This window comes from Natator depressus, chromosome 21 (genome assembly GCF_965152275.1).
Source record: "Natator depressus isolate rNatDep1 chromosome 21, rNatDep2.hap1, whole genome shotgun sequence".
NCBI classification, from domain to species: Eukaryota; Metazoa; Chordata; order Testudines; family Cheloniidae; genus Natator; species Natator depressus.
In genome coordinates, this window is record NC_134254.1 from 16,200,229 (window position 1) to 16,212,435 (window position 12,207).

The window sequence follows — 12,207 nt, forward strand, 5'->3', positions numbered from 1 at the left end:
AACACCGCCCATAGCCAAGAGTCATCAGCTTGTGACAGGGTCAGGCCAGATGGCTACAGGAAAGCGATAGAGGGAGATATATTAGCTCCAGGTTAAGCAGGTCCTTTTTCCCTGGATAAGGTAACAGGGGCGGTTCCAGAACAATGAGGAACTTGCTAGAATCAATTAAGACAGGCAGACTAATCAGGGCATCTGGTTTGAAAAGGATCTCACTTCAGTCAGTGAGGGGCACGCAAGGAGCTGAGAGTGAGAGGGCGTGCTGTTGGAGGACTGAGGAGTACAAACGCTATCTGGCGTCAGGAGGAAGTTCCTGCAGTGAGGATACAGAAGGTGCTAGGGGGAAGGCCATGGGGGAGTAGCCCAGGGAGTTGTAGCTGTCACACAGCTGTTACAAGAAACACTGTAGATATCTGTGATCCACAGGGCCCTGGGCTGGAACCCGGAGTAGAGGGTGGGCCTGGGTTCCCCCCATCCCCCCATCGGCTAGAGGAGGAGTTCTCCTGGACTGTGGGTCCCACCAGAGGGGAAGGTCCCTGGCCTGTCCCCCAACCTACTGGGTGGATCAGCAGAGACTGTGGGGATTGTTCTCCTTCTGTTTCCCTATGCTGGCCAGTGATGAGGTTAGCTGAGTGAATAGCCGGTTTGAGCCACTAGCAAAAGTGGCCAAACTGAGGGCTGCTGTGAACCTCTGAGGCGAGCAAACCTGATTTCCCCAGCTCCTCCTTTGGCTGTATCCCCACTTCCACTCGCCGGCCGGCCCACAGCTCCTTCTGGGCAGGGCTGGGACACATCTTGTCCCCTAAGCCAGCTAGCAGAGCTGCAGAGGCTAAAAATCCACCCAGCTACCCCCTGGCAGCTACTTCCCCTCCCTCTTCTGCCAGCTGCTCTCTAGGCCTTTCTAAGGCAGAGGCCATTCTTCTCGGGTGTGGCAGGGCACTTGGAGAGTTCCTTCCCATGCAGGTCCCAGCCCAACACCGCAGCCCCCGAGAGGGTCAGAAGCGTGTCAGTACCAAACCCAAACAAGCTCTGCCCTACTGCAAGTTTGCCTGGTGATGCACCAGGGGCCAAGCCTATTCTTGGGGGCAGGCTCCACTAGGCGATGAGGGGGGCTGCAGCAGTCCCAGGAAAAGCTGGTGTCAGGGAAGCAGCTGGAGCAGTCCTGGGGCACTTACAGTGTCTCTGTCCAAGTCCTGCATTGCCTGCAAGCTGGGATCTGTCCACTCGTCTCTCGGCTTTGGGGGCCGCGGCTGGCCAGGCCCTGCAATACCCAGGAGGCTGGGGTCAGTCACAGTAGGCAGGGGTTTGTGGTGGGGTTTCCATTCCACGCCCCGCTCCGTCAGGGCTCAGACTTACAGCTCCTCCCCCAACTCTGTCCCCCCCATTGCCCTCTGCACCCTCTCACAGCACCTCCAGCGCTCTGCAGACATCAGTGAATGCAGCCTGGCTAAGGGGAGTCAGTATCATGAGCCCCATGTTACAGAGAGTCAGTGGCAGAGCTGGGAAGGGAATCCAGGAGTCCTGAGTCCAAATCCTGCTCCGAACCTATACCTCCCTGGCCTGCCCCTCCTCCGTGCCAACCCTCCCCCACTCACTACCCCCTCCCTGCCACACCCAAGCCTGTTTACCATAATCCATGAAGGCTGGAGGATTCCGAGGCACCTGGTCTTGGCTCTGCCACCCTTGTGGTGTGGGAGGAATAAAGGGGTCTGGCTCTGACAGTCCAGCCCACCTATCCTGGCTGATCCGTGGGGGGCTGCTGTGGAAGGACCCTCGGCTCTGCTGGGACAGCATGGTCTCCAAACTGCTCCTGAGAAAGGGAACAAAGAGGGCGTCTTCTAGTCATGCAGCACTGAGTGCTATCCCTGCAGAAGGGGTGGGGGATCAGGTCACTGGGGGCTGGGAGAAGGCTTCTTCTGCCATAGAGAAGGGACTGCATTACACCCCCTGGGGACACTGGAGGAGAAATCCCTGGTGTCCCCTAGGAAGAGGGGTGGGGAGGACACATCCCATCCACGAGGGCTCTGTGTGGCTCAACCCTAGGAGCACCCCAACTCTATGGAAGGACTGAGGGCCCCTGTCTAGAGCTAGGATGTGGGCTGTATCCCTTGGGGACCTCAAAAGGTGGGGAATTTTTTGTACCTTTATGGGGGGATTCCTTACTGGAAATCCAGGGGGGTATGGAGGGGGAGAGGGGGGCTCCTGGGAATCCAGGGTTGTGGGACTGTGTCAGACCTGGAAGTGCCCCATCAGGAGACAGTGGTTGGGGGGTTGCACCTAACTTACCCTGCTGGAGACAGGCTCTCTGCACCCCATTACCTGAGCATGTCCTGACTCTCCCGTTCCCCTTTCCACTCCTTGATGGCCTTCTCCAGGTTGGCTTTCATCAGCTCTGCCTGATGGGAAGGGAAGAGGAAACAGCAGAACCGTGAGTTCCCCTCCACAGCCCTGCAGTCGAGAGCTGCAGTCCCTACACCGCACGCCGCAGCCATGCAGAACTTCCTGCCAATAGTGGGGATAGACCCCAGAGCATCCAGCTCTGAAAGCAACTGCTACTGGAGCTATAGGAGACTCTCCCTAGCAGTGTGGGGACAATGAAACGCCATCCTGATTCCATCCAGTACAGGGCTGCAGTGTCACATGCACCCCATGCTAACAAGTCTCCCATTCCCGTGCTCCGAGGAGGGGGCCAAGCCGCTGGCTGAAGCTGTCCTTAGACCTGCTGCCGCCCTCCCGAGGTGGTTCTGTGTAGCCGGCCCGTGCTGCTTACCCCAAGCTGCTCGCACTGGAAGAGGAGGATGCTGCTCCCGTGCTGGCTCTGCTCCCTCACGGTGACGGCCAGGATGGAATTGTAGACACAGTGGCTGAGTATGGCAGCGCACTCCTGGACACTCTCAAGGGGGTAGCTCTCCAGCTCCTCCTGCAGCGGAGGGGAGGGGGAGGGAACAGGGGCCGATCAGCAGGACAGTGGGTGTCTCTGCTCTGCTGGGGATCCAAGCTCCTCTCCCATGAACATGGGGTGTGTGGGGAACCCAATGGGCCAGAGGCAGCATATCCCCTCCCATAGGGCTTGCAGGAAAAGAGTAAGCCCCCCGATGCACTCTGCTATCTCCCCCAGGACCCTAAAGAGAGTGCATGCTGCAGGGTGGGGCTGGGCCGTGCTGGGAGGAGGGGAGGTGGCTGAGATGGGCTGGGAAACCCCCATGCACCTTGGTCTCGATGTCGCTCAACAGCAGCTCAGGGCCCTTCACTTGCAGGATCATGTCCTGTCCCCAGACCCGTCCCTGCGCATCCATCATCTTCAGCTGTGCCACACAGTCGTCCACGCCACGGATGTCCTTGGAGTCCACGTGGGCGGTGAGCAGGTGCTGGGGACACACAGTACAGAGTCCAGGCCTTCCCCAGTGCCCCCGACCCCGGCCCCGACCACAGGAGAGGGGACCGCGTGACGTGGCTGAGCGAGGGGGCGGTGGGTGGTACTGGCCAGTGCAGAGCACGAGGCTGGGATGTCTCGTCTGCAATCAGGGCTTTGCTGGGCGGTGGGGAACCCAGCCACGGTGCAAGCCCAGAGGAAGCAGCATGCACCTGCATTGCCCATCCTGGCGCACCGGAGCATGCTGGGAAGGCCCCTCCCCGCTGAGGGGAGGTGACAGCGCGGGGGCAGCTGGTCGGGCTCTGATGAGCGGGGGGGCACAGGGCATTTTCTCCAGGGCGGGAAAACAGGCCACCTGGGCTTCTCCTACCTCCACGCGGTGCTGGAAATTGCTTTGCTGCTTCAGTGTGGAGAGGGCGTAATTCTTGCGCTGGCCTGCAGGCGGAGAGGGGCAAGAGGAATGAAAGGGTGAGGCAAAAATCTGGGGAGAAGAAGGGGCTGGCTGACAGGAGACGTGGTGCAAGGAGAAATCATTTCTTGCACTCATGGGAGGGACACAGCAGGGATGTCACGTGACCTCCCCACGTAACCCTCCATGTGACTCCTCCCCACCCCACCCCCAGCCCGGGGCCCCCACGCTCTCCCCGTCCCCTCCGACACCCCCCTTACTTGTCTAAAATTTTACAACTCCATTAAACAGATGTGATTGTAAAATGATGCTTTGGGCCCCTGGTGCCACCTGTACTTCCAGCAGCACCCCAAATTGAAAACTTTTTAAATGAAAGAAGGATAGGAAGGACAATCACCCACTTTCCCTTTAATGTGACTTTAACCCACGCTTTAACGTGGCTGTGGAGTTGCGGGGGAGTAGCTTCCAGCGCTGGGGCACTATCTACACTGGCACATTACAGCGCTGAAACTTGCATCGCTCGCAGGGGGGTGTTTTTTCACACTCCTGAGTGAGAAATTTTCAGCACTGTAAAGTGGCAGTGTAGACAAGGCCTAAGTATTGCTCTCTGCCAGGCACTAGGCAAGCAAAGATTCTGCACCATCTGGGTATGATGCAAAAGAGGCATAGAACTGTGTGTACCATGTACATCTGGATAGAACTACAGCCCAAATTGTTTTATTATTTTCCTCAGCATGACGTACAGGACGGGCAATCAAAATCAGCCTGGCAGAACATGCATGAGAACTATCTCTGGACAGATAAGCAATTGATCAAAAGTACATTCTCTAATCTCTTGGGACCAAATCCTGTTCCCATTGAAATCAAAAGGAGTTTTGCTATTGAGTTCAATGGGAACAGGCTTTGACATTTGGAGAGGAAAGAACAAAATCACTCAAGCAAGGGCTATGTTGCTTATACCACAGCTGTCAAAGGCTGCTGACTCATGTGAGAAAGTCAGCAGAGATCTGATCTTTGTCCATTGCAAGGGAGAAATCAGCAATCAATGAGGCTAGAACAGTCTCTGTACCATATCCAACTCATAAGGCCATCTGCAAAGGATCAAGGAAATATGAAGGATCCAGATTACCTTAAAGTCCTCAGTCCCTTGGTTAGAATGCTCCCATCAATATATGTTCATAGTCCAGAGGCGGGAGCAGGAATCAAAAACACTGTCTAAACACCTTCCGTCCCCCCACCCTTCCCCTCAGCTCCCAGACTACTGCACTGGGCAGCACAGTATGGGGAGGAGATGACCAGCCCTCTGTGGAGAAAGAAGTGGTTCGGGACTATTTAGAAAAACTGGACGTGCACAAGTCCATGGGGCCGGATGCGTTGCATCCGAGAGTGCTAAAGGAGTTGGCGGATGTGATTGCAGAGCCATTGGCCATTATCTTTGAAAACTCATGGCGATCGGGGGAAGTCCCGGACGACTGGAAAAAGGCTAATGTAGTGCCCATCTTTAAAAAAGGGAAGAAGGAGGATCCTGGGAACTACAGGCCAGTCAGCCTCACCTCAGTCCCTAGAAAAATCATGGAGCAGGTCCTCAAGGAATCAATTCTGAAGCACTTAGAGGAGAGGAAAGTGATCAGGAACAGTCAGCATGGATTCACCAAGGGCAAGTCATGCCTGACTAATCTAATTGCCTTCTATGACGAGATAACTGGTTCTGTGGATGAAGGAAAAGCAGTGGACGTATTGTTCCTTGACTTTAGCAAAGCTTTTGACACTGTCTCCCACAGTATTCTTGCCAGTAAGTTAAAGAAGTAAGGGCTGGATGAATGGACTATAAGGTGGATAGAAAGCTGGCTAGATTGTCGGACTCAGCGGGTAGTGATCAATGGCTCCATGTCTAGTTGGCAGCCGGTATCAAGTGGAGTGCCCCAAGGGTCGGTCCTGAGGCCGGTTTTGTTCAATATCTTCATAAATGATCTGGAGGATGGTGTGGATTGCACCCCCAGCAAGTTTGCAGATGACACTAAACTGGGAGGAGAGGTAGATACGCTGGAGGATAGGGATAGGATACAGAGGGCCCTAGACAAATTAGAGGATTGGGCCAAAAGAAATCTGATGAGGTTCAACAAGGACAAGTGCAGAGTCCTGCACTTAGGACGGAAGAATCCCATGCACCGCTACAGACTAGGGACCGAATGGCTCGGCAGCAGTTCGGCAGAAAAGGACCTAGGGGTTACACTGGACGAGAAGCTGGATATGAGTCAACAGTGTGCCCTTGTTGCCAAGAAGGCCAATGGCATTTTGGGATGTATACGTAGGGGCATTGCCAGCAGATGGAGGGACGTGATCGTTCCCCTCTATTCGACACTGGTGAGGCCTCATCTGGAGTACTGTGTCCAGTTTTGGGCCCCACACTACAAGAAGGATGTGGAAAAATTGGAAAGAGTCCAGCGGAGGGCAACAAAAATGATTAGGGGACTGGAACACATGAGTTATGAAGAGAGGCTGAGGGAACTGGGATTGTTTAGTCTGCGGAAGAGAAGAATGAGGGGGGATTTGATAGCTGCTTTTAACTACCTGAGAGATGGTTCCAGAGAGGATGGTTCTAGACTATTCTCAGTGGTAGAAGAGGACAGGACAAGGAGTAATGGTCTCAAGTTGCAGTGGGGGAGGTTTAGGTTGGATATTAGGAAAAACTTTTTCACTAGGAGGGTGGTGAAACACTGGAATGCGTTACCTAGGGAGGTGGTGGAATCTCCTTCCTTAGAAGTTTTTAAGGTCAGGCTTGACAAAGCCCTGGCTGGGATAATTTAATTGGGGATCGGTCCTGCTTTGAGCAGGGGGTTGGACTAGATGACCTCCTGAGGTCCCTTCCAACCCTGATACGCTACGATTCTATGACTCCTGACCAACTTAACAGCACAATACATATGCTAACAAACTTAAACAAAGCTTTTGTTTAATGACAAGTTTCAGAGTAACAGCCCTGTTAGTCTGTATTCGCAAAAAGATAAAGGAGTACTTGTGGCACCTTAGAGACTTACCAATTTATTTGAGCATAAGCTTTCGTGAGCTACAGCTCACTTCATCGGATGCATACTGTGGAAAGTGTAGAAGATCTTTTATACACACAAAGCCCAACTTGATGATCATACACATTGTAAGGAGAGTGATGACTTTAGATAAGCTATTGCCAGCAGGAGAGTGGGGTGGGAGGAGGTATTTTTTCATGCTTTGTGTGTATAAAAGATCTTCTACACTTTCCACAGTATGCATCCGATGAAGTGAGCTGTAGCTCACGAAAGCTTATGCTCAAATAAATTGGTTAGTCTCTAAGGTGCCACAAGTACTCCTTTTCTATTATCGGGGATAGTGTTCTTGACGGCTTGTAGTCCATCTTTGTGTGGAATGTTGGTGTAGAGGGCTTCTACATCCATAGTGGCCAGGATAATGTCACGGCTAACCTGGTGGCTGAACTTTGTGACTTTGTCCTTACCCTTAACTATTTTACATTTGGGGACAATGTATACCTTCAAATCAGCGGCACTGCTATGGGTACCCGCATGGCCCCACAGTATGCCAACATTTTTATGGCTGACTTAGAACAATGCTTCCTCAGCTCTCGTCCCCTAATGCCCCTACTCTACTTGCGCTATATTGATGACATCTTCATCATCTGGACCCATGGAAAAGAAGCTCTTAAGGAATTCCACCATGATTTCAACAATTTCCATCCCACCATCAACCTCAACCTGGTCCAGTCCACACAAGAGATCTACTTCCTGGACACTACAGTGCTTATAAACGATGGTCACAAAAACACCACCCTATACCGGAAACCTACTGACCGCTATTCCTACCTACATGCCTCCAGCTTTCACCCTGACCACACCACACGATCCATTGTCTACAGCCAATCTCTGCTATACAACCGCATTTGCTCCAACCCCTCAGACAGAGACAAACACCTACAAGATCTCTTTCAAGCATTCTTACAACTACAATACCCACCTGCGGAAGTGAAGAAACAGATTGATAAAGCCAGAAGAGCTCCCAGAAGTCACCTACTACAGGACAGGCCTAACAAAGAAAATAACAGAACGCCACTAGCCGTCACCTTCAGCTCCCAACTAAAACCCCTCCAACGCATTATCAAGGATCTACAACCTATCCTGAAGGATGACCCAACACTCTCACAAATCTTGGGAGACAGGCCAGTCCTTGCCTACAGACAGCCCCCCAACCTGAAGCAAATACTCACCAGCAACCACATACCACACAACAGAACCACTAACCCAGGAACCTATCCTTGCAACAAAGCCTGTTGCCAACTGTGCCCACATATCTATTCAGGGGACACCATCACAGGGCCTAATAACATCAGTCACACTATCAGAAGCTCGTTCACCTGCACATCCACCAATGTGATATATGCCATCATGTGCCAGCAATGCCCCTCTGCCATGTACATTGGTCAAACTGGACAGTCTCTACGTAAAAGAATAAATGGACACAAATCAGATGTCAAGAATTATAACATTCATAAACCAGTCGGAGAACACTTTAATCTCTCTGGTCACGCGATTACAGACATGAAAGTTGCGATATTACAACAGAAAAACTCCAAATCCAGACTCCAGCGAGAGACTGCTGAATTGGAATTCATGTGCAAATTGGATACAATTAACTTAGGCTTGAATAGAGACTGGGAGTGGCTAAGTCATTATGCAAGGTAACCTATTTCCCCTTGTTTTCCTACCCCCCCCCCCGACGTTCTTGTTAAACCCTGGATTTGTGCTGGAAATGGCCCACCTTGATTATCATACACACTGTAAGGAGAGTGGTCACTTTACATAAGCTATTACCAGCAGGAGAGTGGGGTGGGGGGAGAGAAAACCTTTTGTAGTGATAAACACCCATTTTTTCATGATTTGTGTGTATAAAAACAATCTTATGTATTTTCCACAGTATGCATCCGATGAAGTGAGCTGTAGCTCACGAAAGCTTATGCTCAAATAAATTGGTTAATCTCTAAGGTGCCACAAGTACTCCTTTTCTTTTGTTTAAGTTTGTTAGCATATGTATTGTGCTGTTAAACCCATATAAAGAATGAATGCTCTCCCTAGCTGCGTTCTGCTCCTTTAAGGCTAGCTAGCTAAGTCTTTCCGGTACCCCGTACCCGCTAAAAATCTTGCTAGCATACTGGAGTGTACCACCCTACTTGCACTCCTGAACGGGAGGTGCAGAGACATGAGGGAGGGGAAGGGGATGGGTAGGCTGAAGGGAGGGGGACACTGTTCTTACGGTAAATGGCTTTGCTGCTGGGCCTGGATGTGCTGTTGGCTCTGATGAGGTCTGGGCTGCCATTGCTGAACTCACTGTAGAGAGGACAGACAAACATACAGACACCTGGGTCATAAGATCTGCCAGGATCCCAAGGACCCTGCTCCCTCCCCCCCGAGCTTGGGCCCTTGCTCCCCAGTGCAGGGACCTGCTGGCACATGCCAGGTTGTGCACCGGAGCTGGGTGAGTGGGGTTTGACAACAGTCGGCCTTTGCCTGGCCCCCACTGGCCCGTGAGGAATCTCAGGGGTTGCCTCCTCACCCAGATGGGGAGATGCAGAGAGAGCAGTGCCTGGGCCCTGTTTGGAAGATGCTCCCTGTCTCCCAGGTAGGCTGCTCTGCCCAAGAGCCCTGGGGATGGTCAGAGAAGCAGTTGTCAGATGGAGCATTGATTGTACTGTGTGCCTGTGGGGTGGGGGAGTACAGCCCCCAGAGCTCACCACAGCAGGGTAGGGGGCACCCCCAGAGCCCTAAGAGAGACGGGCACTCACTTGTACTCAGATTCGGTCCTGTGGCCAAAGGGCTCCATCACCGTTGTCCCAGAGGGCAGGCCCTGCAAAACAGAAACATCAGAGCCCACACCCAAGGGTGGGATCAGCTGCCGGAGGGCAAGGCAGAGGGAGCTGAAAGGAGGCAGAGCCACAGTAGTAGGATGATCATATGTCCCATTTTGGCCGGGACAGTCCCTTTTTTAAGCCCTGTCCCGGCCGTCCTGACTTTTCTGGCCAGGGTGGGCATTTGTCTCGATTGCTCTTGCAAAGCTGATCAGTTGGCAAGAGCAAATGGGCCAAATGCCCACTTCTGTCAAAAGCGTGGGTGCGGAGGAACGTGCCTGGCGGTGAGTGGTGATGCCAGCCCCACGCAGGGGGAGAGGCAGGGCTCGAGTGAGCAGCGACACCAGTCCCAGCCTCAGATGGGGGGCAGGCAGGGCTCCAGCGAGCAGTGACGCCAGCCCCATGCAGGGAGGGGACCTCGGGCAAGTGGCTCGGGCCACAAGAGGGCTCGGGCTAGCCCCACAGGGTGACCCATTTTGCCGTTGGGAAATATGGTCACCTACACAGTAGCGGTGCTGGTTCCAGTGTCAGAGCCCTAATTGCACGGCTTTCCTTCCCCCCCCCGCCACAACCTCTGCCCCCTCGGCTCCAATGCACACGAATCACTGATCACCTCCCTCAGTACATGGGCACACCCTGATCCTGCCCAGCCATGCAGCCCTGCTGCAGGGAATAAGGGGCTTCCAAAGAGTGAGGTTTGGGGACTCCGGGAGGGTTGGAGACTGGAACCACCATTTTCCAGTGGGGGAGCCCAGGGAGGCAAGCTTATGATTTAGCCTTCACTAAAGGGCTTCAGCTAAACTCTCTCCCTGTCTTCTTCCCCAGCCTCCACGCCTCAAACTCTTACCTGCTGCATCGCGGGCTGGATCTGCCCCGCAGGGGCAGGGACAATGCGAGGCCAGCTCCCACAATTACCCCAAATGCCTCCCCTCCTGAAAATAGATCCCCTGGATGTTTGGAGGGACTATAAACTCTCCTGCTTCAGGGCATGAGCTACCCTTTAATAAACGGGGTCAGGCTATTTCACAATTGTCCGCTGGGGAGGGGGGTTTCTTGCACCTCCCTCTGAAGTAGCTGGCGCTGGGCAGGGCCAGAGCCAGGAGACTAGGCTAGATGGGCCCCTGCTCTGATCCCTGTGCTCGTGTGTCACAAATCTTGGTCTCGACTGAGCCCTGTGGCTAATCAGGCTTCCATTCTCGCCCGCCCTGTCTCCTCACAGCCGCCGATGCCACTTATCAGACAAGGGCTGCGATCAATCCAAGCCCTTCCTGGCCAGCCGCCTCCCCACCGCCCTGGCTCTAGCGAAGAGCACCAGGAAGTTTGTGGCGTCACGGCCTTGACAGCCATCTTGCTTTTAAGAAGCCCCAGGTCAGGCATTTTCCCTGCAGGGCTTGAAATGCTGGAGGGAGGGCAACTCGCCTGGCTTGAGAGGGAGCTCCCCCTTAGTAACCATGTGTCTGAGTTGCTGCTGGTTAACCCCAGCTCACATCGATCCCCTTCCAGAGCCGCACGTCGCAGCACACCAGCACTGCCTGCCCGCCGGACCCAGAGAGCAGGGCCTTTCCCCGAGCAATTAGCTGCTCCTCACAGAGTCTTCTCCCTGGGGAGCCATCATCACCTGGACCTGCCTGCTGCTTACTCCTCCCTCGCTAAGGCTTGGAGCCAGAAGCTGGCGTCGAGGGAATACTGCAAGTTGGTTACCTGGCAGGTTGTCGGGCGATGGCTCCTACCAGTTCCCAGTGGGCGATCACAGGGGCATTCTCTCCTGGAGAAACTCAGGGGAAGAGGAGGGGGCCAGGAGCTGCGGCTTGGACAGTCTACGGCTCCGACTGCAGACTTTGATCTCCCCAGCTCTGGACTCACTCTCTTGGTAACTGGACCCAGAGGGAGTGAATCATAATAATCTCATCTGGCTTCTGACGCAGGGACCACGCCTGCTGCTCTTTGCTCTCTCGCATAGGGAAATCATCAACCCTGCAGGTCCCTGCCGACGCATAGTAATCCTAGGCTACAGCAGCTTCAGAGCGGACCCTCACCCAGCTCTGTCCAGGAACCTCCACCCCCATTGTCAGCACCCTGACTAACCCAGCTCCGGAGATCCCTGCACAGCAGACCCTCCCCTCCCACAATGCCATGACCCTCACGCACAGCTCTGCTGGCCCCCCTCCTGTGAACATCCTGCCCTCCAGCGCTTCCTCCTCGCACAGCGCTGAGCTCCCGGCATCGCTCTGGCAGTGCCCCTGAGTCCTGACCCACTTTGCCACTCCAGCACTGGCTGCTTGCGGATCACATGCTGGTTTTGTGACGCCGCCGGGGGATTCGTTCACTAGATCCATTCCACCTGTGGTTTATTCTGAATTCGGGCTCACAGCCCCCTCCCTGGCAAGCTATTCACCCCTGCCGGAGGGGGCTTCTCCAAACCAAACCCAGCCCCACCGCCTGCTGGTTCTTCAGCACAGCTCCCTCCTCACTCTGCCTTTCCCAGTCACCTCCCAGCAATCCAGTGTCTCCAGCGCTGTCCTCTCCAGTCCTGGATAG

At 54.0% G+C, this 12,207-nt stretch overlaps 1 protein-coding gene across 1 annotated transcript in view; it reads right to left on the minus strand.

Annotated features, from left to right (window-relative positions):
- Positions 1–12,207, minus strand: part of EPS8L3 (EPS8 signaling adaptor L3) — a 28,502-nt gene extending 16,295 nt beyond the window's left edge. The window contains exons 1-10 of the mRNA XM_074936325.1: positions 12,159–12,207; positions 11,371–11,543; positions 9,607–9,668; positions 9,078–9,151; positions 3,741–3,805; positions 3,207–3,365; positions 2,768–2,917; positions 2,317–2,393; positions 1,626–1,807; positions 1,173–1,258 (exon numbers count right to left, since the gene is read on the minus strand). Of these exons, the coding sequence (XP_074792426.1) occupies positions 1,173–1,258; positions 1,626–1,807; positions 2,317–2,393; positions 2,768–2,917; positions 3,207–3,365; positions 3,741–3,805; positions 9,078–9,151; positions 9,607–9,644 (831 nt within the window). The 5' untranslated portion in view covers positions 9,645–9,668; positions 11,371–11,543; positions 12,159–12,207. The remainder of the gene's footprint in view (positions 1–1,172; positions 1,259–1,625; positions 1,808–2,316; positions 2,394–2,767; positions 2,918–3,206; positions 3,366–3,740; positions 3,806–9,077; positions 9,152–9,606; positions 9,669–11,370; positions 11,544–12,158) is intronic.